This window comes from Felis catus, chromosome E3 (assembly GCF_018350175.1).
Source record: "Felis catus isolate Fca126 chromosome E3, F.catus_Fca126_mat1.0, whole genome shotgun sequence".
NCBI lineage: Eukaryota > Metazoa > Chordata > Mammalia > Carnivora > Felidae > Felis > Felis catus.
The window spans coordinates 32160228-32183328 of record NC_058383.1 but is presented as its reverse complement, the minus strand read 5'-3'; the positions used below and the strand labels follow the sequence as shown (position 1 = coordinate 32183328).

The following is a 23101-nucleotide window of genomic DNA, read 5'->3' as shown; positions in this document are numbered from 1 at the left end:
TAAAGCGCGGCGGTCGAACGGCCGGTTCCGGCTGAATGTCAGTGCGGAGCTGTGGGCCGGGGAGGAAGGTGGTTGGCGGTCCCTCTACCACCTCCGCCGCTGCCTCCTCCGCTAGTGCTGCCGCTGCGGGCGCTCGGTCGCTCGGCCGCTCGGGCATGAGGCCGTGAGGCGGGCAACGGGTCGGGGCCGCCGACATGTTTGGCCGCTCGCGGAGCTGGGTGGGCGGGGGCCACGGCAAGTCTTCCCGCAACATCCACTCCTTGGACCACCTCAAGTGAGTGTGTTTGTTGGGGGGTGAGGGGGGCAGGCCGCGGGGCTGGACGTGGGAGTGGGGCGCATAGCCCCGGGCCGGGGCCTCTGCGAGGTGAGAGCGAGGTGGAGGGCGGAGAGAGACGCCCGGGAAAGACTGCATGGTGGTTAAGAGCGAGGGCTCTGGAGTCAGGGCGCTTGGATTCGAACCCTGACACCGTCGCTCCTCGCTGTGTGACCTTGGGCAAGTGGCTTAGCTTCTCGGAGTCTCGGCACCCCCGTCTGTAAAGTAAGGGGAGGAGATTTCAGTTTATGGATGCAGACTTCGTTGTTGCCGGGGGCAGCGGTGGGCACCAAGCTGACCAGGGTGGTACTTCTTAGGCTGGACAGCTTAGGAGTCAGAGGGCTGGACCCAGGAGTCAGATCAGGGTTTGAACGTAAGTGCGTGAATTTCTATGCCTCAGTTCCCTCAGTTGTAAAACGGGTATGGTGACAGCACCTGCTTCTTATCGTTTTGAGGGGAGGATAAGAGAATGCACGCAAAACTGGAAGCACGCACGAGTGCTCAATGAACGGCAGTAATGAAAATATTTTTCCCCCCCCTGGGGGAGACTACGGGGAGGACTATCAGAAGTGGAGCTCTGGGGGAAGGACAGGTGACAGACGTGGTCCTGGGAAGCAGGAGCGCATCAGACCTGCATTCAGATCCTGATTCCACCACTTAATAGCTGTGTGACCTTGGACAGATTACTTGGCCTCCTTGAGCCTCTGGTGCCCCCTCTGCAAACGGGGATGGTGAACCATTGGGCAAGAATTCAGTCATGTCATGCATGGAGAGACATTGATCCCGTGTCTGTTACACAGTACGTGGCTGATGGCGGTCACTGTGCCTATCAGCTAGGGAAGGCCTTCCTAGACCACCCTGCCTCAAGTGCTTACCCACCTCCATTCCTTTCCATCTGATCTTTCTCTTGATTTCATTCAATGCATAGCTCCACTATCTGCACTTACCCCGCTTGTTTTCGCTCCTTTTCTGTCTGCTCCTCAACTGTTACTGCCAGGGGAGAAGAGACCCCTTTTTTTTGCTCACAGCGGTATTCTCAGCATCTCGTGCTGTGTGCCTGGCACACAGTAGGAGCTCAGTGGCTACTGCAAGAATGAAAAAAAAAATGAATGAATTGGGACAGGTGCAGAACATGTAGACAAACATGGAATTTTTGGTGTGTGTGTGTGTGGGGGGGGGGGTTGGAGGTGCTGATGGAAAATAGAGAGTTGTACGGAGGGAATGACTCCAGGGAGGAAAATACAGTGTGTGGGGCGGCAGTGGAGTTGGGAGAAGGCAAACCTTTGGTGGTAAGAAATAGACTGGTTTCCGGAGGGAGCTCCCAAGATTACTAATGGGAAGGAAGAAGGATGGAGGGGGGAGGCGGGGAGCAGTAGAAGGAAGATGGGGGCCCAGGGAAAGGATTGGTGGGAGGGAAATTAGATGGGGCTTCTCATTTGGCCAGGGGCGGGGATCCTTTGCTTCTCAGCTGTGTCCTTTCTAGCATGGAGCAGGCGTTTAATAAATGTGTGTGAGTCTTGAAGAGTAGGAGGCAGCAGGGATCAGGATGTATCAAGGAATGGTTTTGGTGGGGGGTGATGAGAGAGGACACAGGGAGGAGAGAGGCATAGACAGGGTAGGGGTGTGTAGGGAAGCCAGGAATCTTAAACGGGAGGGCAGCTGGACTGGAAAGGGAGAGGCGTAAGGATTTCAGGAATTTAGAGAGTGGGTGGATGTGTCTGAGACAGGGAAGGATGAATATCTAAAGGAGGTTGGGCCTCCTGCCAGCGTCCAGGCACCTGCAGGCTTTCCCCTAGCTCTGCCTGACTCTAGCCCTTGTCAAGTACCTGAATGATTATTGAGCACATTTTCTCTGCCAGGTCCTCGCTCAGGACTTCTGTGTGTTATTCCTGAGTCCTCGCAAGTCTCTGAGGTGTAGGAACTGTTACAGTTTTTCCGTTTTATAGAAGGGGAAGCTAAGGTTCAAAGAGGCTAAGTCACTTGCCCCAAGGTGACAACAGCTGAAACGGGTCAAAGCCAGGGTTTGCCCTTGATGCCTGTACCCACTGCACTGTCTTTCTGAATGAAGCTTCCTCCCAAGTCGGTTTGGGAAGCCACTCGCAACTTGGCTCAGTCTCTGTGCCCAACAGAGCACTTACCCTCCGGCCAGCCAGGGGATGGTAAAGGTTCTCAGATTCCTTTTACATATCTGGGCACTGCCCACTGTTTAGGTTAAAAGGCCATTGGGTGCTTTTGGAAACCCAAGCTGCCTGTCCTGGGTCAGGCAGATGAGCTTAATCCGTATTACAGTCTGAGCAACTCGGCGATTTACCTATCGGTGTGGGACTCGGAGGATCCCAAGATGACTTGGAAAAGAGTGCCGTAAACAGCTGGTCCTCACCCCAGCGCTTGTGACGTTCTTCGTTTGGCTCCGATAGTAAACATCTTGGGCCTTAGGTACAGAACAGCTCATTCCCTGAGGGAGGTCACAGGCTGGTGGGGGAGACAGCCATAACACCCAGACTATACAGCGTGACAGATGCCGGGATCTCTGTAGGTCCAGGGTTCTGTAGGAACCCTTGGAAGCCTTCTGGGGGAGGCAACACCAGAGCAAAGTCTTCAGGGACAAGCAGGAGCCATCATGTGGGGCCGCAGGGTGTGGGCGGGGGGACCCTGGGTTTGTGGAGTTTCAAGGTGGCGCTGGTGGTTGTAGGAAATAAGGGTGGAGGTAAAATGGGACTTGAGCTTCACCTGACACGAAGGGTGACCGTCCCGGAGTGCCTGGGATGGAGGGATTTCCCAGGACGTGGCACTTTCAGTACTAAAACTGGGAAAGTCCTGGGCAACTGATACAAATTGGTCATGCTGCCAGTGACAAGTGACGGTTCCTAATATATTCATGGCAGTGTGGGTGGAAAGATTAAGGTAGATAAAAGAATTTAGGATTGAAAAAAAATTTTTTTTTTTTTTTTACATGCAGGGCACCTAGGAGCCCTCCCCCTTTTCAAAACAGACTATTTTTAAGAACAGTTCGCGATGGAAAGAAAAGTTGAGAGGCTAATAACAGAGAGAGCCGGAATTGCTTTTCAACCACGTTATTCGTCATAATGTTCTCCGCTTTCACCCTGGAAAGGAGGCAGCCTGTTAGGATGTTACTTTTGCTAAATAACGGAAAACTGGGTGCCTCTGGTCTTTGTCTACCGACCTGAGTTAGCGATTTAGTTGAGGGAGACTGAGATAGCAAGAGGTTATTTGCTACGTGTCACGGGTGGGTGGTGTGCTGCCCACATGGTGGCACGGCTGTGACAGTGACTGCCGAATGCCCACCAGCAAGGAGAATCTTTGCTGACGCATTTGCAGGATTGCTACCGCGAGATCACCTTTAGCAGGAACTGCCAGTTAGCATGCTGCTGGTAGGACTGTTGTGGTGCTAGGTTATTTTGTTGCCTTCACTCTGATCACCTTTGCGTGGGGTCCACAGTCTTGGTCGCCAGTGACAGAAACCCACCTAGAACTGCCTTAGGCCCCAGATGGAAGGGGTTGGCTCCGATCGCTAGCTACGCCACGGCTGAGTGCAGGTGTTCAGACAAAAGCTGTCAGAGTCTGTCTCTTTCCCGTTCTTGTCTCTGCGTATCTCCTGTGTTGGTGCCATCGTTAGCGGGCTCCAGGCTTACATCATAGCCGTCTAGCAATCCGTGGGGAAAAGGGAGCATCTTTTCTAAATATTGCCAGCAGAAGTCCAGAAGGGAGTATAGTTGGACCACCTGGGGATCTCGTGCCCATCCCTGACCTAGTCACTGTGGCAGGGGGCGTGGGGTGCTGTACTTGGCCCTTGCCTGGAGCTGGGGTGGCATCAGCTTCCCCCCAAGCTAGTGGACAGAGAATGAGAGACAGGGGAGGTTCCCCCTGGGAAAATCAGGGGTTGTTACCCAAAGAGAAGAGGAATGTATACCTAGCAGGCAAATGGTCACCTATTCCTGGTACAGTCTACTTTTGCCTAAGAGAGCACGGATTATTTTTAAGGCTACAGTGTTGTCAGATTAACTTTTAGGATATCATATTCACCATGTCACTCATAATGAGCCCAAGCACCCATTGTGTCAGGTCCGAGTTCTTCCAGGCCGTCGGAGTGCTCTAGACTCTGTTCCCATCCATCCAGTTCGGCGTGAGGGTGCTGTAATGCAGGCTAGGGAGTCAAGAGCTTCCTTGGTAGGCAGACACCCATTTTTAAAAAGTTTTTTAAATTTTATTTATTTTTAAATATATATTTATGAGAGAGAGAGAGAGAGAGAGAGAGAGAGAGAGAGAGAGAGGGAGCACGCACGAGTGGGAGAGGGGCAGAGAGAGAGCATCCCACACAGGCTCTGTGCCGTCAGCACAGAGCCCGACAGGGGGCTCAGTCCCACAAACTGCAAGATCAAGACCTGAGCCAAGATCCAGTCAGAGGCTCAGCCGACTGAGCCACCCAGGCACCTGGCAGACACCCATCTAAATGGGGATGTGAAGGATGAGAGGTGTGCCGGGCTGTAGGGGCGGGGTGGGAGGGACGATACTTTAGGCAGACCAAACCATGTTTGAGAAGCCTGGAGGAGAGAAAGGCTCAGGTTACTCACTAAGGGTGGTGTACGTGGGGTGAGGGGGCAGTGCAGGACCCCACAGCAGGCTCATGACACGGGAGAGGTCACAGAGACATCTCCTTAAATTATGTGAAGGAATTCGGACATCAGGCTGAGAACAGTGGGCAGCCGTTGAAGAATTAACCAGAGTGCCGCGGTGCAGCCAGAGTTGGAGAGCCGGTTGGGGGAGGGCCCAGCAGGAGATGGGCGTCCCCTCGGCCTCCTGGGAATCGAGGGTGGCAGCCGGCCCCAATCCGGGGGTGTTTCCTGTGTGGCTTCACGGACCTCCTCTCTCGCTCCCTGTTCGACACACCTCACACGCCCACCTGTCTTCATCTTTGCTCTCCCCTGGAGCTTCCCTCCCCTTCCTGCCCGTCCAGACGCCCACCTGCATCGTTGAAGTACCAGTTCTTCCATAAAAGCTGCCCTGTGACTTCCGCCAGCAAGAAGCTCTACTGTCGTCTCTAATGTCACTTGTGGTGCCCACTGTCCCGCTCAGTGTGCCCACGGTCACGCACAGTCTTACCGTCACCAGAGGTAGACCAGCTGTTAGAGGCTCTGGGCTTTTCAGGCTTTATCCGGGCCGCGAGTTAGATGCCCGGGAAGCTGCCCAGGGTTCCTCAGGCATGTCCTTTTGCCATCAGAAGTGCTCTTGCGTGATCATGTGTTTGTCTCTCCCCATTTGAACGTAAGCCTCGTAAGGACAGAGACCGGCGTGTCTTGTCCACCTGGGAATTGTTAGATGCCGGCACAGGGCCTGGTACACGATAAGTTATCAAGGAGTGTTTATCACAGGGTGAGTGTAAGAGGCAAGTCTGGCCAGGCTTTTCTCCACACCAGCCTGCTCTGGCCAGTTTGGTTCCAGTGCCCGTGCTGGAGCTGTGGCTTTGTGTAGGGCCGAGAGCCCTGCCTACACCCTCGTGTGGTTGCCAGCTCCCCGAATCTCAGACCCGGTCTCGCTGGCTGGCCCAGTTTGACATCTTTCTGGGGTGACTCATCGGGAGAAGCACCGCCTGTAACACCTTTCCCCAATCCTCTGGTCTGGTTGCAGCCCATGAGGAGCTGGGCCTTGTGCTGCTGGCCAGAAGGCCGGGCCCTGACCAGGGGTGGTTTTCAAGGCGCAGGGTGGATGCTGTTAGCAGTAGTCTCTCCCCCCCCCACCACCCCGCCTGTGCTGAGCAGACCAAATAGACAAAGGCTCTATGTCCCTCTGTCTCCCCCCCCTCCCCCGCCCCAGACGTTATTTGGGGCCTGGCTTTGGGGGAGTGGACTTCTCGTCTAGGCCTCTGCCACTCCTCTTACCCTTCAGCTTATGGGTCCGTTTCAGGATCTTCCAGTAGGAGCGTTCTAAGAGGCATATTCTGATACAAGTCATAAAACCCGTATGAACTTAGTGTGTCCGTCTCTGAAGTGGACATAATTGTTGTTGACCGTAATGGTTTAACCTGTGAGATAAGTGGTTCTTGAGAGAGCAGGGTCTGTGGGGCAGAATTTGTTTACAGCCCATTGTCCTTGGCGAGGAGCCTCCGGTGTGTTGGTTGCACCCTGGCAATAGGCTGTGGTTTTCCACTCGCCAGGCATTTCAGACTCTTCAGCTGGTCTCCAGGTAGAGGTCGCTCATGGCCAGGGTTTTGATCCTGAGAGCCTCCGTTCTACAGAGCCTGTGCTGGGGATTCCGTGATGTTGGCTGTTGTCCAAAGAAACAGAGTAAGAGTCAGTTATGAGGACTGATTTCACAATCTGATATGTATTTTCATGCCTTTTTGGTTTGTTGTTTATCTGCTCGGTTTTCTTGCATGTAGGGCATTCATAACTTCATGTAAATGCTTGGTTAATAATAGCGTTTCCTGCATTGTCTGCATTTTCTATACTCTAATGGTTTTTTTTTTTAATTTTTTTTAAAATTTTTTAAGTTTATTTTTGAGACAGAGAGAGACAGAGCATGAACGGGGGAGGGTCAGAGAGAGAGGGAGACACAGAATCAGAAGCAGGCTCCAGGCTCTGAGCCATCAGCCCAGAGCCCGATGCGGGGCTCAAACTCACGGAGCGCGAGATCATGACCCGAGCTGAAGTCGGACGCTTAACCGACTGAGCCACCCAGGTGCCCCTACTCTAATGGTTCTAAGCAGGGGATCTGGAGTCAGGCCATCTGGGTCCCCTCTATCAGGACTCTGTGCAGGCCCTGGCCTCCCAGAGCATCAGTCCTGCAGGATTATTGTAAGCGTTTAATTAGTGGTTACATCTGAAGCAGTCAGGAGGGCCGAGCAAAGTAGGCTGCAACTGTTTTGTGATGGTGATGATAAGAATGTGCACACGCAGAGTTTGAGAGAAAATGTTTTCCTTGTACCAGTGATCACTGTTAGAGAAAAATCTGTCCTTGTGCCCTTGGAAACTCAGATAGGGTCACAGCCTTGCCCCCAAAGACGGCCATGGTAACATTGTTGATCGTCTGAACAATGAGGAATCCAAATGTTCAGCAGAAGAGTAACTCCTGTGCTTGTTTTTTAAACGGTATACAATGTAGCCATTATAGATGCTTGCCGGTGTTGTAACAAAAATGCTTTTATTACCCTTAGTATGGGGAAGGGGGAAAGATGGGCATGGAAATGATATAAGGCATGAGCTCCGCCATGTAAATATCCATGGCAAAGGAAGAGACCCAACTAAATACATTACACTCCAGCAGTGCTCATGTCTGGGCAATGGCAGGATTGACATCCCCTTTGTTATTGTTGTTGAAGTGTTCAGCCTTTCTCAAATGAGTGTTAAACTCAAAATCCGAAAGTTATTAAACTTGAGGCACATAAACTATGGCACAGCCATAGTGGGAGTGAAAAGATGGGCAAGGTGCAGGTACAATCATCACAGAAATTTAGAGATTGAGATGTCGTGGGTATTTGCAACAACCGACAGCCAACATCGAGAAAATGAATGTTTCAGACACTGCCATTTACAACACCATCAAAAAACATCAGTTACCTACAAATAAATCTTAACAAAAGATAGGCAAGATCTCTCTGCAGCAAACGCTGAAAGAAATGTAAATGTCATGATGTTACTTTATTGTAAAGATGTCAGTTCCCTCTATATTTAGCTATAGATTTAGGGCAATCTTAAAGGAAATCTTAGTAAGTGTTTTTGTGACAGTTGAGTAGGTGATTTTCAAATTTATATGGAAATGCAAAGGGCCAAAAATAGCCAGTGTAATATTGGGGGGGGGGGGAAGAAGGGAAAAAAGTCGGGAGCACTTCTATTATCACCTAGTAAGATTTATCACAAAGCCGCAGTCATCGGACATCATGGTATCAGCACAAAGGTAGTGAATAGATCAGTGGAACTAGAGCATTCAGAAAGAGTCCCTGCAGGTGCGGTCATCTGATAAACGACAGAGGGGACATTAGAGTGCATGGGAGAAAGCAGGACCTTTTTAGCAAAGGATGCTGACTCAACTAGATATCCATATGGAAAAAGTGAATTTTGGCCAATATCTTACACCATCCACAAAAAAATCAGTTCCAGATGTACCCTAAGACAAAATGTGTGAGGGGCAAGGAGCCTCACAGTAATAGGTGCTACCCTGTCTCTACCTCCTGCCTCCCTCACCTGGGATGGAGAAGCGGGTCCTCTGGCTCATGGCATGACCCCTGCCCCCAGCTTCTGGGATCCATACGTAATCAATCTCGTGACTCTCCTTCCTTTGCGTGGGTGTTGAAACTACACGGTCAAACAAAATGACCCCCCCTCCCCCCGCGGGTTTCACTTCCCCAAGGTGGGGGCTCCCGTACTAAGGGGGCTACCTGCCGCCCCCATGTGGGTGGCCGCTGCCTCTTCATCCAACTGCATATTTTTATTTTTTAATTTTTTTCTAATGTTTACTTGTTTTTGAGAGAGAGACACACACACAGTGTGAGTGAGGGAGGGGCAGAGAGAGGTGGAGACAGAATCCTCTGGCTCTGAGCTGTCAGCACAGAGCCTGACATGGGGCTTGAACCCATGAGCTGTGAGATCATGGCCTGAGCTGAAGGCTGACGCTTAACCACTGAGCCACCCAGGTGCCCCCAGCTGCATATTCTTAATTCAGCACACCAGCTCCTGCTTCTCAGCACAGAAGACTTCCCCAAGAGATGTCGGGAGTTAGAAGCCAGGACTGACCATAAGATTTTAAACTCTCCTCTCCCTACGGTGGTTTTTCAGAGCAGAGCCGCTTCCCCGGGCCCCCAGGCCGCTGCTTCCTACCAGGCCAGGAGTGTGTTAGTGGGAGGCTAATGGATTCCATCCCCTCGGCAGAAGGAAACACCAGAGGGGGGAGGATCAGCCTCCCTCCCCCCCCCCCCCCCCGCAACAGCACCTGCCCTGGCATGGTAGGGGGCACACTGTGGGTTGTACCCAGAATGTCACTGATGGCTGTGGTGTGGGTGACGCAACTACTCTGAAACTTTCGTGGGAGCTTATTCAGAATGCAGACTTGGGCGTCTGCACGCCAGAATCAGATTCGGTGGGTCTGGGGTGGGGAGCTAGAATCTGCAGCTGAAACAGGGGTTTCTGATGCCGGGGTCCCGTGAAGTACAATTTGAAAAACTCCGCTCTTTGAGCTTCTTGGCAAAAATGCGCTGGAAGGGAACGGAGGCATAGCTTCAAGAGCGGGTCACCCCCCCCCCCCCGCATCAGCGTATGGGGGTCCCTTGGCACAGGGGGAAGCTGGCCTCCAGGCCCATATGCAGCCTCGCCCGGAGATTTGGGCACAGGTGGTGGAGATCTCTGTTTTTGGAGAGCTGTTCTAGTTGTTGTGTTAAAAGTTGCATGCAATCTTTAATGAAATGATTAAGTAACTGATTATACGGTCTTTAAAATAGAACAAACAGCAACAATATTAATAAATAAAACCCAGTCCCCTGAAGCAGATTCATCCTGACTGTTCCATCTGCAAGGTTCTACCTCTTATACCCTACCCATTTCTTAAAAAATTTTTTTTTAACATTTATTTATTATTGAGAGGCAGAGAGAGACAGAGCATGAGCATGAGAAGGCCAGAGAGAGGAGGAGACACAGAATCTGAAGCAGGCTCCAGGCTCTGTGCTGTCAGCACAGAGCCCGACACCGGGCTTGAACTCACAAACTGCGAGATCATGACCTGAGCCGAAGTCAGACGGTCAACCGACTGAGCCACCCAGGCGCCCTGATACCCTACCCATTTTTAGAGATCTTCGATGGCAGGATCCTGTCTATTCTTTCCCTGCCTTGCTCTCACCAGCCCCACCTCCAAGCTGAAGGTAGCCATAAAAGAAGTCAGGAGGTGACCCTTCTTGAGTCACTTCCTCTTAGTGTCCCCTTTTCCTTCCCCAACCGTGACAGCTGAAGTTAGCCTGGAGGCGCCATCTTTTTTTTTAACTTTTTTTTTTTTTTGCGAGAGAGAGAGAGAGAGAGAGAGAGAGAGAGAGCGCGCTCGAACGTCCTCGAGAGTCACCATCTTTTTAACTTTTTTTTTTTTTGCGAGAGAGAGAGATCGAACGTCCTCGAGAGTCACCATCTTTTTTTTTTAACTTTTTTTTTGCGAGAGAGAGAGAGAGAGAGAGAGAGAGAGAGCTCGAACGTCCTCGAGAGTCACCATCTTTTTAACTTTTTTTTTTTTTTGCGAGAGAGAGAGAGATCGAACGTCCTCGAGAGTCACCATCTTTTTTTTTAACTTTTTTTTTGCGAGAGAGAGAGAGAGAGAGAGAGAGAGATCGAACGTGCTCGAGAGTGGGGGGTGCAGAGACAGAGGGAGACAGGATCTGAAGTGAACTCTCTGCTGACAGCAGAGAGCCGACACGGGGCTGAAACTCAGGAACTGCGAGCTCATGACCTGAGCCAAAGTCAGACGCTTTACCGACTGAATCACGCAGATGCCCCGCCTTCTTAACGACTCTTCAAGTTTTTATATAAATTCCAGTTGACAAGCGTAAGAGTCGTTTCAGGTGTAGAATTGAGCGGTTCAACACGTTGCACCTGGGAAAGTCCACGCCTTAATCCCCATCACCTGTCTCACCCATCCCCCTACCCCCTCTCCTCTGGTAACTGTCAGTTCTCTATAGTTAAAGTGTCTGTTTCTTGGTTTGCCCCTTTTTTTTGCACCCCCCCCCCCGCCGTTTGTTTGTTTGTTTTGTTTCTTAAATTCTACAGATGAGTGAAATCATACAGTACTTGTCTTTCTCTGGCTCATTTCACTTAGCGTAACACTCTCAAGCTCCATCTGTGTCGGATACAAAAAGACTAATTCGAGGGGGCAGAGGTCCCCCGGTGTTGACAGCCGCACTGTCCCTAATAGCCAACTTCTGGAAGAGCCCAAGTGCCCACTGACTGACGAAGGGCTGAAGATGCGGTGTATATACAACGGACTGTTACTCAGCCGTAGAAGAAAAGGAGCTCTTGCCATTTGCAGCAACACCATCCCTTACAAACTGTGCCCCCCGCCCAGGGCTCTCGGCCAGACGCTAGTCCGCTAGTCCCCACACTGCCCAGGACCAGCCTCGGTGATTCTTTCGGTTGTCCCCATCACCAGTAGCGGCCTGAGGCTGGGTCCGGGTCGGCCTGCCTCTCCCCCGGCAATGGGCTCAGGCCTGGTGCAGCCCAGGCCTTTGGGGAGCATGGGGCACAGTGCAGGAGCCTCCCTCCCAGACCCACTTAACTTTGATGGGCACTCAGCACCTGAGGTCGGTGCCTTGAACCTTGAGTCGCGGGGTTTGGTCCAGCTATCCCTTCTGATGGGCGTGTGATTGTCTTGACTGCAGGTGGCTTTGGCCCCTGCGACTGGTTTGGGGACCTACCCTCCCTAACCTGTGACTCTGCCTTTCTCAGTCCCTGCACCAGCCCGGCTGGCTGCGGGGTTTATGCCAGACTCTTGGCCTGGGCTGTGGGCCTGCACTCGCTCCACCAGCATCGGGATCACGTGGGGAGAGTGTGACAAGGCCCGAGAGTCCTGCTGGGTCCGAGTCTCCAGATGGGCTCCAGCCGCCCCCGCTGTATCCACCCTTCAGGTGATTCTGTCGCACACCGGAGGTTGAGGATGGCCGTCTTCAAGGGCTTGGTGGTTCCCTGGCATCAGCTTGGGTTGGCGTGTTTCTGGTTAACCCTTCACAACACTGTCTGCCATGTGTCTTGGGTGGTGAGTAGCATCTCTGGACGGGAGTTGGGCTAACCACATCTGAGCTAGGGCCGCTAGTTGTCCTCAGAAGCATCGCTGGCGGTCACCGAGCCTGGTTGGCCATTTCAGTTGGTAATGCTTCATTTTCTTTCCTTTTCGTCAGGTATCTGTACCACGTTTTGACCAAAAACACCACAGTCACAGAACAGAACCGGAACCTGCTAGTGGAGACCATCCGTTCCATCACCGAGATCCTAATTTGGGGAGATCAAAATGACAGCTCTGTATTTGAGTAAGGGTTTCTCATGTGTTTTTTTGTTTTGTTTTTTGACTCTCCTTCCTTTGACTATTTTTCTAAATGTATCCCGTGAGTCATTCTTGATGACATCAGGATCTGATACCAGCCTGGTCTTGCGCAGATAACTATCTATATCTCTATCCATACAAAATGTCCTTGAGACACTGGAGAAATGTAAGCTGAAAATGGGAAAGGGACATGAGCGTCTCTCGAAAAATCTGAAAATATCATGGATGATTTTCCAAGTAGCATCTGACAGCCTCCCCAAAGGGGAGAAAACGTCCTGGGAAGTTAGCTTCGAAGTGAACTGACAGGGCCCTGCCCTGGAGAGACACGAAGGGCTCATATTTATTGTGTTAACTGTTGGGCAGGCACAGTGCTGAGCTCCCGGTGAGATAATCTGAGTCTCCCAGCTGCCCCGGGGGCGGCGTCCGCATCCCCATTAATCTCCTGTCACACCGCTGGTAGGCAGGCACGAGGCAGCTCACGCCCAGAGCCCACGAAGGGGTTTCTCCTCGTTGGCGTACTTCCTAGATGAGCAGTTTTAGGCCAGCCTCACTTTCCTCATCTTTAAAGGAGAGTTCCTGCCTACTGCCCGGTACAGAGGAGGCGCTCCAGAATTGTTAGCATGTGGTAACTTGGAAAGATGTCCCTGTTGGACGGATGAAAAGCAAAGGCTGGAGGCCACGGACAGCTTCCCCAGGAGACCTGTCTCGGTGTCTGAGTGCAGAGGGACTCGGGTTACAACCACCACCAAAGACAGGTTTTATTTTTATATAAGATAATCTCAACTGGAAGCTTTGAGGCCCCTTAAAAAGCCCCTTTGAAACGAGTAAAGGAGTTCCATTTCCAGCCTGGCTTATTAGCTAATCTGATTTTCCAGATAACTTTCTGTCTTCATCCGTACTTGTGGAAAATGCAAACCCGTGACGCCGGCCTCTTCCCCAAAGGAAAACAGGAGTAGGGAGGGAGGCGGTGCCTGCAGAGGGGACTAGATGCATCTCAGGACGCACGGGGAACCGCTTGGTCGGTTGCTGTCTGTTTTGGGGATGAGATAGACCCTCGGGTTAAAGGCTAGAGACCGTGTCCCTCTTGACTAGAGTGGACTTTCTGAGCCAATCTGTTGTCTCAGAACAACTGCCCCGTGATTCCTAAATGGCCCCCCCGTGGAGTGCCCAGGAGAATTTGTTTTTAATTCATTTCTTTTAGAATAACTTTAGATTTATGGAAAAGTTGCAAAGCTAGTACAGAAAGTTCCCCAGCACCCCTCACCCCGTTTCCCCCACTGTTAACGTCTTATATGACTGGGGTGCATTGGTCAAAACAGTTCGTGACTGTTCGGTAGACCCCTGACTTGATTTGGATTTTGACAGTTCTTCCATTAAGATCCCCCTTCTGCTCTGGGAACGCAGTCCAGGCTCTCAAGGTGCCACAAAGTGTCGCATCTCCCAGCCACCTCTGGTCTGTGACTGATTTTCAGTCTTCTCTGGTTTTCAGGAGAAAACCTTGATGTGTTTGAGAAGTACCGGCCAGTCCCCCCACCCCGATCTGGGTCTCTGCGATGTTTACTCATGATTAGCCTGGGGTAGAAACAACTGTAACAATATGTCCTTTTCAGCCCACGGTATCAGCAGCCCCCACATCCACCTGCGCTCTAGTGAAGTTACTCTGATTGTTTGGTTAAAGTGGTGTCAGTCAGGTTCTTCCACTATAAAGTTACTCTTTTCCCCATTCCCTACACCATGTTTGAAAGAGTCACCCAATGTAGCCCACCTGGGGGCTTGGAATTAAGCTCCAACCTTCTGGAAAGGGGTGAGTAGCTATATACATACTTGAAAATCTGCATAGATTTGTCTCTTTTCCCCATTTATGTATTCAGTGAGTTAATCATTTTTAAGAAACAGACTCTTTTTAAAAAAATATTTATTTTGAGAGAGAGAGAGAGAGAGAGAGAGAGAGAGAGAGAGAGAGAGAATCCCAAGCAAGCTCTGGACTGTCAGCACAGAGCTCAGCGCGGGGCTCGACCTCACAGTGAGATTGTGACCTGAGCCAAAAGCAAGAGTCGGATGTTCAGCCGAGCCACCCAGGCACCCCACTCATTTATTTATATCAATATGGGCTCATGATGTTTGTTTTATACTTTGATTATTAACAAGTTCCCAAATTGGTCATTGTGCTGCACTGAGCCTGTCTGGCGACCCTTGGGAGTCACTGATTTGTTCAACCTGAAGCACAGGTGGACAAAATGGGTCAAATGGTAGAAATATTCTTGGGATCAGCGTGACTGACATTTGTAGGCAGACAGGCTCCCAGAATCAGAGTTGAATAAGGTTTGAGGTCATGTTTTCTCAGGTCATGTTTACTTATTCATTTACCCTTTCAGGAATTCAAACAGAGGTTATGTAGCCCCGAGCAAGTGCCAGGCCCATGGTCCTGCCACCGTGGAGCTGAGAGCCGAGGGGAGAGAGACCCTCAGAACTAAGTGATAGATACATGTGACTGCAGGGACCTGTTGTGAGTGTCCCAAATGAGAGGTTACCTGGTCCTAGCTTGCATACAGAGAACATGTAGCTAGAAAACCCCATTTTCTTCCTTTAAAGAATGGCATACGGGGTTCTGTCTCCATTTCAAGACTAAAAGAGCCAAGATGTAGCCCCAAAGTGCGTGTTCCGGGCTGCATGCAGACAGCTGTCCTGTCCAGAATAAGAAAGGCAGAAGCTGACTTAGGGACTGACTAGGGTTTCCCTGCCACATCGGCCCCTTCAATTCCCTCCAGTTCCTTTTCCCTGGATTTGGAAACCCATACTCTTTTAGTAGCATTATTTTGCCCCATTGGAGGGAATGCTGGTTGTCACTAACGCTCAAAGACACGAAAGCCAAGGAAAGAGGCCTAGTACGGAAAGCTGAGGATACAGAGTATTGGATGGAGAATGCTGCCTGTCGGGTTTCCAAGCATAGGTAGAATAATGTGTAATCACTTTGGCGGTAAAGATCTCGCCCTTTCTGTAGGAATCGAGGTCACGGCTTCCTAGGATCGGCCGTGCGCTCAGATTCTGGGGAGAGAGCGTGAGTGGCTGCATTTTGCGGTGGCGGAGGGAGGCATCGAGGGAGGGGAGGAGCCGGGGCCACGCAGGCCGTGTGACCTGGCTGCTCTCTGGATGCCTTTGGGGGCCGGGGGCGGCCCCCACACACATGCGGTGCACATAGCCAGGGGATGACGTGTATCTGCACGAGTAGCAGCAAACCTCTGATGCTTTCCCCTTCTCTCCCCAGCTTCTTCTTGGAGAAGAACATGTTTGTTTTCTTCTTGAACATCCTGCGGCAGAAATCAGGCCGCTACGTGTGCGTTCAGCTGCTGCAGACCTTGAACATCCTCTTTGAGAATATCAGTCACGAGACCTCACTCTGTAAGGATAGCCCCTGGTACCTGCCCCCTCACTGCTGAGCTTTGGCGGCCTGGAGTTTGGCGTGGTTTTCGTGTGGCTTTTTGAACGTCTGAGCTTACCGTGTGTGTTAGGGCGCTTGGGCTGCTGTCACAGAATGCCCCAGACCTGGTGACTTAGACAACAGAAATTTATTTTCTCCTAGCTCGGGACGTTAGAAGTCCAAGATCAAGGTGCCATCAGGGTTAGTTTCTGGGGAGGCCTTTCTTCCTGGTTTGCAGATGACTGTCTTCTTGTTGTGTCCTCACGTGGCCTTTCTGTGTGTGTGTGGGTGTGCACGCGTGTGTGTAGTGAGTCTGGTATCTTTTCCTCTTTTAAGGACACCCACCTTTGACCAGGGTCCCGCCGTAGGACCTTGTTTAACCTTAATTACCTCCTTAAAGCTTCTGTCTCCAAATACAGTCACACTGGGGGCCGGGGCTTGACTATGATACTTTGGGGGGCATGCAGTTCAGTCCCTAACCATGTTTATCCCTGCGTACCGGGGTACTGGGAAGGGCTGCGAGGGCTCCTCTCTGCTGAATGGTTCTGGGCTGTTGACGTTTTTTTCTTTATAACTCGTTGGGGTTGCTGAATAACCAGCCAACAGGGAGGGGCTTCTCTGGCTCACTAACTCAGCTGCCCTGGAGGATTCCTGCGTGTTTGACGAGGTACCTTTGATGATACCGTGACCAGCTGGGCACGAGTTACTACCGCACATAGTAAGAGACCTTTGGCTGCAACATCATGGGAGGACATGAAGGAAGGGGTCGTTTGAGGATGAAGCCTAAAACCTACCAAAGGGTACACAACTTGAAGCCACTAGGCTCTCTGTTAAAAATGATGCGCCCCAAGCAAAACACGAAAAGAAAAGAAAAAGGAGTACTTAAATGAAGGTGTAAATGGATTTCTGGAATACCCAAGACAAAACTCACAGGTGGTTCATAATGGGGAGATGAGAGCAACATTCAGGAGGTAAGGGAAGAAATTGCAGTTGCTTTTAAAAGGGAAGGAAACTAAAAAGACCAGCAGCAAAGAAAAATGCAGTGGTAGGTTTCCACTGTAGAAAACCTGGCCACGGGATTGCAGATCGCCCAGCCATCCTCGAGAATCAAGATACGGGCACTGGAGTGTGGTTGCACAGAGCAGGAACTCACCTAGGGTGGAGCCAAAGTGGACCCGGCTCTTGGTGAATTTCCTCCCGCAGAATGTGTTGTTGGTGGACAAATGGGGCATCTGTCCATATCTTGTCCTGAAAATCCCAGGGGACTCTGTGCTGATGGCCGTTGCTGTAGACTGTTGTTCTGTGGAACATTTTAAGCGAGATTGCCCTGAGAGAATTCAGACGGAATGGTCACAGCCGGCCGCTGGGTAAAGGGATCGAGTGCAGACTATGAAGAAATTTTGGATGTGCCTGAACCACAGAAATCCAAAACAAAGATACCTAAAGTTGTTAATTTTTGATAACAATTAGTACCGTCGTTAGGTACCACTTCGTTAACCATTCCGAACTGGGCCTACTTCGCAAATTGGAGCTGGGCCCCCTTGGAGACCTGTGTTCAAGATACCAGTACGATCTGGGTATCGTCAAATAGCTTCCTGAGTGCTGTCCGCTAAAGAGTGATTCCGTCCCTGGAGAAAATGACTCAAGAAAAGTAGAAGATGTTCACATTGGATTCTCCAAAAGAACATTTTTAACAGATAGAACTGAAGTATGGCTAAGTGGTTATACGTGCAGGATTGTAACAGTCATCCTTTTTTAAAAAACTATACATTCACATGAACCACTCCTCAACAAAGTATAACTGATTTGCATTTGGAAATGAAGTTTCGGTTATATTGTTTTCTTGGTTTGAGGTATCAATTATTATGAATTTGTAAGTTGCCACAGAATCTACGGTATTCTTAAACTTTCAGTAAAAACTCACTTGCTATTAAAAAAAAAAAAACAAACAAACAGCCAACAGAATAGGCCCTGGAGGTAGCAGGGTGAGGAAGAACAACCCAGGAGCAAGCGAGAGTGAGACCCAAGCTCCTTCTCTGGCCTCACTAAGCCCAGGCTCCTCCTCTGACATAGCCGCTCTGGGAGACAGGTGCTGTGGGCACCCTCACTTCATGCTGGGAGAGTTTGCGTCATGAGCCTGTGGTGACCGCTCTAGCGGTGCCCGGATCCGGAAGGGGTTTGAGTCCAGCTGCGTTTGTTCAGTGCCTGCACCCGGGGGTGACTGTGCCCCAGGAGGACATTTGTCGGTGTCGTGTTGGGTGAGGGGCTGGGGGTGCTGTTAGCCTCTGGCGGGTGGAGTCCTGGGATGCGCAGGACCGCGCCCCACGGTAAAGGGCTATCAGCGCAGAGTGTCAGCAGAGCCCAGGGTGGGAAACGTTGGTTTAGCTCCTCCTCCTCCGGGCTTGACTGGCCCGCTTTGCGATCGGCAGTCCCCGGGCCCTGCCCGCCAGGAGTAGGGAAGAGAAGACAAGTGACCGGATGTCTGTGTCAGAAGCAGGCTCTAGGTCCCCAAGAAGGGTCGAGGAAAAGTTTCTGGTGGATGGAAGCGGGTAAAGACAGTGGCATCCCTATCAGGAGGGAGTGGGGAGAGGCCGGAACAGGCTGCTGAGCGGAGGCTCTCAGGGCGGCCACTAGGTGGTGCTGCCGTCCCAGGAGCCTGCGCTCACACTTGCTGGTGAATGAATGGGAGTTGACAGATGTGAGTTGACTCACTCTCCCTAAGTGGTTTCCCGTGTTAACAGCTTTTGTTACCCTGGATGCGAATTCTGTGTGGTTTCTGAAAACTGAGAGAGGGGAAGACCCAGCTCGGTGGTGCGGGCCCCGGACTCCAACCCCCCAGCCCCCGGGCCCGGCTCTGCCGGCTTTGCCCTGCACGTGCTCTGGGGGCGAACTGTCCTCTCCAGGCTGCACCTTCTGCTTCCGTGGAGCAGAGATGACACTCGTATCTGGGGAATGGGGTGGTTTGAGGACTAAGCGTGACCGCGGGCGTGCGGAACGTGGTGTGGGATCTGGCAGATGGAAATGTCCACTCAGGCTGGTTTTATCATTAAATCCAGCGTCCCCCCCCCCCCCCCCAAATGTCTGTTGTCTGGTTACCCTTCCTAAGCCCAGCTCGCCCTGGGGCTCCTGGATCGGAGGTGGGGGTTGGGGCAATAGGAAACGCTAGAGTTTCTGGATCACACGGCTTTCTGAATTGGGACCTAGAAGGATACCGTGCTGTGAGGTACGCAGACAGATGGCACTATCTTTACAGGGAATTCACCAGAGTCCTTTTTGTAAGCCCTGTAAAGGCGGCCAACAGCACCGCCTTTGACAGAACTTTGATTTGTGGGGGTGAGGGGGACGTGTGAGTTTTGCTTTTATTTTTATTTTCCAATTATAGAAAGAAAATATCCGGATTATAAAACAGCAACAACAAAAATCAAACGCTGTGAGAATATAGAAAGCAAAACTTCTGCGGAGCCTCACCCTACCCCTTGGGTAGACACAGCGCGTTCTGCCTCTGCTTTACGCGGTCCCCACTTGCTGGTGTATCTTAGATGTTCATACGGTCCATTCACGTGTCCTCACCTCGTTTGGTTGACTGGCGGCATCTTGCCGAGCCCCTAGTGATTGAACTTGACCACGGGCATTTAGGTGGTTTCCGGATTTTCACTATTACCAGCAGCCATTTCACAAGTGCACCTGTTGCCCGTCGGGTTTGGGGACCTAAGTCACAGGAGGCCCGAGAGACCGAGATTACGTACAGACTCCTGGGTTGATTAGAAAAGGATACCACAGAAAGTCGGCCACGCGGTGAGGGGGCAGTGGAAAAATCCCAGCCGAATAATAGAGGCACCGCTGCTGCCCCCATGGCGGCCCCCACCGCCCACAGAGTCATCGCGTGGAGGCCCTGGAAAAGTCCCCGCTGGGGAATGATTGGAGCGTGTGACTTTTCCAGCTGAAAGCGCAGCAGCGTCTCTTGGTTGTACGTCTAAGGCTGACGGCGTAGGCATCTGTGCCTCTGATGGCCCGGAAGCTGCCAGCCAGTCACAGTGGGGCTCCACGGGACGTCTCAGGAGTCCCTTGTCCTGCCAGCCAACGCATCCCCAACCATGGCCAGGAGGACTGAAAAAGAAAGGCTCTGGGCATCAGCATCATGGGCTGCTCCTTCCGAGTTAAGGTTCCAGGTGGTTAAATTGTCGACTGTTTAAAGAGTAGAATGCTGCGTAGCGAAAAGGAGCAAAGTGATGCACTGTTACCGCCGTGTGCAGCACTGTGGGTAACTCTGAGATGCGGTAACGAGTGACAGGGGCCGGACACAAGAGGCCTGTGTGTCGGGTGATCCATGGGTATGAAGTTCAAGAATAGGCAGGGGCGCCTGGGTGGCTCAGTCGGTTAAGCGGCCGACTTCGGCTCAGGTCATGATCTCACGGTCTGTGAGTTCGAGCCCCACGTCGGGCTCTGTGCTGACAGCTCAGAGCCTGGAGCCTGCTTCGGATTCTGTGTCTCCCTCTCTCTCTCTCTCTCTCTCAAAAATAAGTAAATATTTAAAAAATAGGCAAAATGAGTCTATGTGATCCAAGGCAAACTAGAACTTGCCATTGGGGAGAGGGTATTGACTGGATAGGGCTATCGGGGAGCCTTCTGGAGAACAAAAAACATACTCTGTCTGACCTGGATGGTGCTTACGTGGTGTATATATTTGCAAAAATTCCTCAAGCTGCATGTCCAAGACTTGTGAGGTGTGTATATATGAATAAGTACATAGGTATGTAGACTTTATATCCACATATACATACGTTTCCACACAGATTAAGCTGTCTGCTTTAGATTTGTGATCCACGTAACCTCAATTTTGAACAGTTAAAAATTGTTAATTTTTTAAAAAATTTGTTAAAAGTTGTTGATTTAAGATTTTTTAAAAAAAAATTGGCAATTAAGTCAATGAAGATTTTTCGGAACGCCGCCCCCGACCCGCTGCCCCCCCTCTTGGAGCAGGCCCCAAGATTTGCGTCCGGAATTGTGAGAATCTGGAGATTCTGAAAACTGTTCTGGGATTACAGACTTCTGTAAGGCCGAGGACACCCAGCGTGCTTTCCGGAAGGCAGTGGCTTTCCTGGAGAGCTGGCTTCTGAGGAGGACCCGGCTGTGGGCCCCGTGCTCCCGGATGGCTCTTTGGGGCGTGTCTGGTGATGTCAGCCTTTCCGGTAGTACTTTGATCGGTTTACGTTGGATACCTCGTTGGCACCAAATAATGGTTTATTTCCGTTTTTTCTTTAAGTTTGTTTATTTTTTGCGAGAGAGAGAGAGAGAGAGAGAGAGAGAGAGAGAATGCAAGCGGGGAGGGCAGAGAGAGAAGGCCTAGAGGATCTGAAGCAGGCTCTGCTCTGTCGACACAGCCCGATGCGGGGCCCAAACTCACGAACCGTGAGATCATGACCTGGGCCGGAGTCAGAGGCTCAGGTGACTGAGCCACCCAGGCGCCCCTGCAGTTTATTTCCTATTTCCCCTGAGAGCACCTGTGTTCAGTCCTGGTGGCTGGAGGCTCCACGTGAGGGTGCTGGATGGAAAGTGGCCGCGGCCGTTACTGAGTGCTTGCTTTGTGCCTGTCCCTGCCCTTCGTACCTCATCTCCTTTAATCCTCACAGCCGACCCCTGAGGAAGGCACCGTTACTCCTGTATTTAGACAAGGAGACTGGGGAGTGGAGAGGCTAAGTGGCTTTCCCGGGGTCACCCAGCTGGGAGGTGGCAGGGGCAGAGTGGATCCAAGTTCCCTTCAAACACACTGCCTCTTAGACACGTGAGCACGATAGGAAGCCACGCAGGGCTCCTTAACCCACGGAGTGTGCCGGGTCCGTCCCTGAGATCGGAGGAGGCGGGCAGGACTGGGGCCCAAGGTTCCGCGTGTCCGACGAGCTCCAGGTGATGCCAGGTTACTTTGAGTAGCCAGGCTCCACACCGCTCAGCTTCGCTCTTACCACGCCTGCCTGTGGGTGCAGGGGTTGATCACGTTCTGCCTTTAACCATTTGGGGGTGCGTGGGTGGGCTGGGTCAGAGCTCACAGGCTGGCTGTCCGAAGGACAGGGGGTCGCAGCGCCTGCTTTGCGGGGTGGCTGATGAGGATTCGGAGACATGCCTGGAAAGGACTCGAGGCCGGGACTGTGCCCCGTAGGCCGCGGCTAGCCCGTACCCCGGATGTTGCCACCAGAACAGCTTTAAGGACCAGGTGACCTAGGGGCCAGCGTGTCAGAGTCAGGAGATGGAACATTCACCTCTGTTTTCCAGCCCCTTGAACAGTTGAAGGCTCTCACCATGCTGGGTCTGCGTCTCTGCAGGGGCTGGGGGCTGGGAGGGGGTAGCCACTCTCCAGTCGGTCCCGGTGCCTCAGGCCTTCGGCACCCAGATTTCATTACTGGCTCCCATTAGTGCGTGCTGCTAACACAGGATTTGACAGAGGACCCTCCTTAAATCCCATGTCTGTGACAGACTGCTGTGTGACCTCTGGAAAGTTAATCGACCTCTCTGAATTATTTTACTCTTCTGCAAAACGGGAAGAAGAAGACCTGCTCTGCAGGATCAGATCAGTGCGACGATAACGTAAAGCGCTCAGCCTGGTGCTGGGCGTCCCCGGGAGGTTTAGCATAAAGTAGCTTTTATGAAACTGTGTTGCCGTATAGGGAGAAAAAAACCCATGTAGCCCTTTGTAGCATTCAGGGATGACAGTATGACTCCTGATGGCAAATGGAGCAGCTTTTAATAAAATACGTTGGTTTTGACCCTTGCCTGTGGGTGGTTTGTGCAAATGCCCACGCACCAACACATCTGCCCCACCCCCAGCTCTCTGGTGAACTTTGTCAGCAATGAAAAAAAACCTTCAAATGTTTTTTTCTGTTTGGTGTAGGAGGGTGGGGTAGTCCGGGCCCTACTGTCACAGCTCTTGAACTTTCTTGGGGCTGTGTGTCATGTCTGGCTGACTTCTTTGCTGGTAGACAGGTAAAGCTGCTCCCTGGCGACCCAGAATCTCGAGGGGTTCAAGTACATTCACAGAGTCGTCTGTTACCCAATTTTGTCTGCTTGACTTTCCTCCGGCATGAATTAACCTGTCTTCCTTTTTTTCTTTTCCCCCTCCCTCTAGATTATTTGCTCTCTAATAACTATGTAAATTCTATCATTGTCCATAAGTTTGACTTTTCCGATGAGGAGATTATGGCATATTATATATCATTCCTGAAAACACTTTCGTTAAAACTCAACAACCACACCGTCCATTTCTTTTACAACGAGGTAAGTAACTGCCAGAGGGGTGCGTTTGGGTGGAAAGCTAGCTAATCGGAGGGGCACCTTCGGTCCGGGGGTCTCGTGCCTGT

The 23101-nt window shown here is 51.5% G+C and overlaps 1 protein-coding gene across 15 annotated transcripts in view; it reads left to right on the top strand.

Moving 5' to 3' along the window:
• CLEC16A (C-type lectin domain containing 16A) overlaps positions 1 to 23101 on the top strand; it is a 203624-nt gene continuing 180523 nt past the window's right edge. For 7 of the 15 annotated variants that reach the window (XM_045047505.1, XM_045047512.1, XM_045047511.1 and 4 more), the window contains exons 1-4: positions 2 to 274; positions 12192 to 12320; positions 15600 to 15733; positions 22870 to 23018. In XM_045047505.1, coding sequence (XP_044903440.1) covers positions 195 to 274; positions 12192 to 12320; positions 15600 to 15733; positions 22870 to 23018 — 492 coding nt within the window. In that variant the 5' untranslated portion in view covers positions 2 to 194. Of the gene's footprint in view, positions 275 to 12191; positions 12321 to 15599; positions 15734 to 22869; positions 23019 to 23101 lie in introns of all 15 variants that reach the window. The other 8 variants (XM_045047504.1, XM_045047502.1, XM_045047503.1 and 5 more) reach the window with 2 other exon arrangements.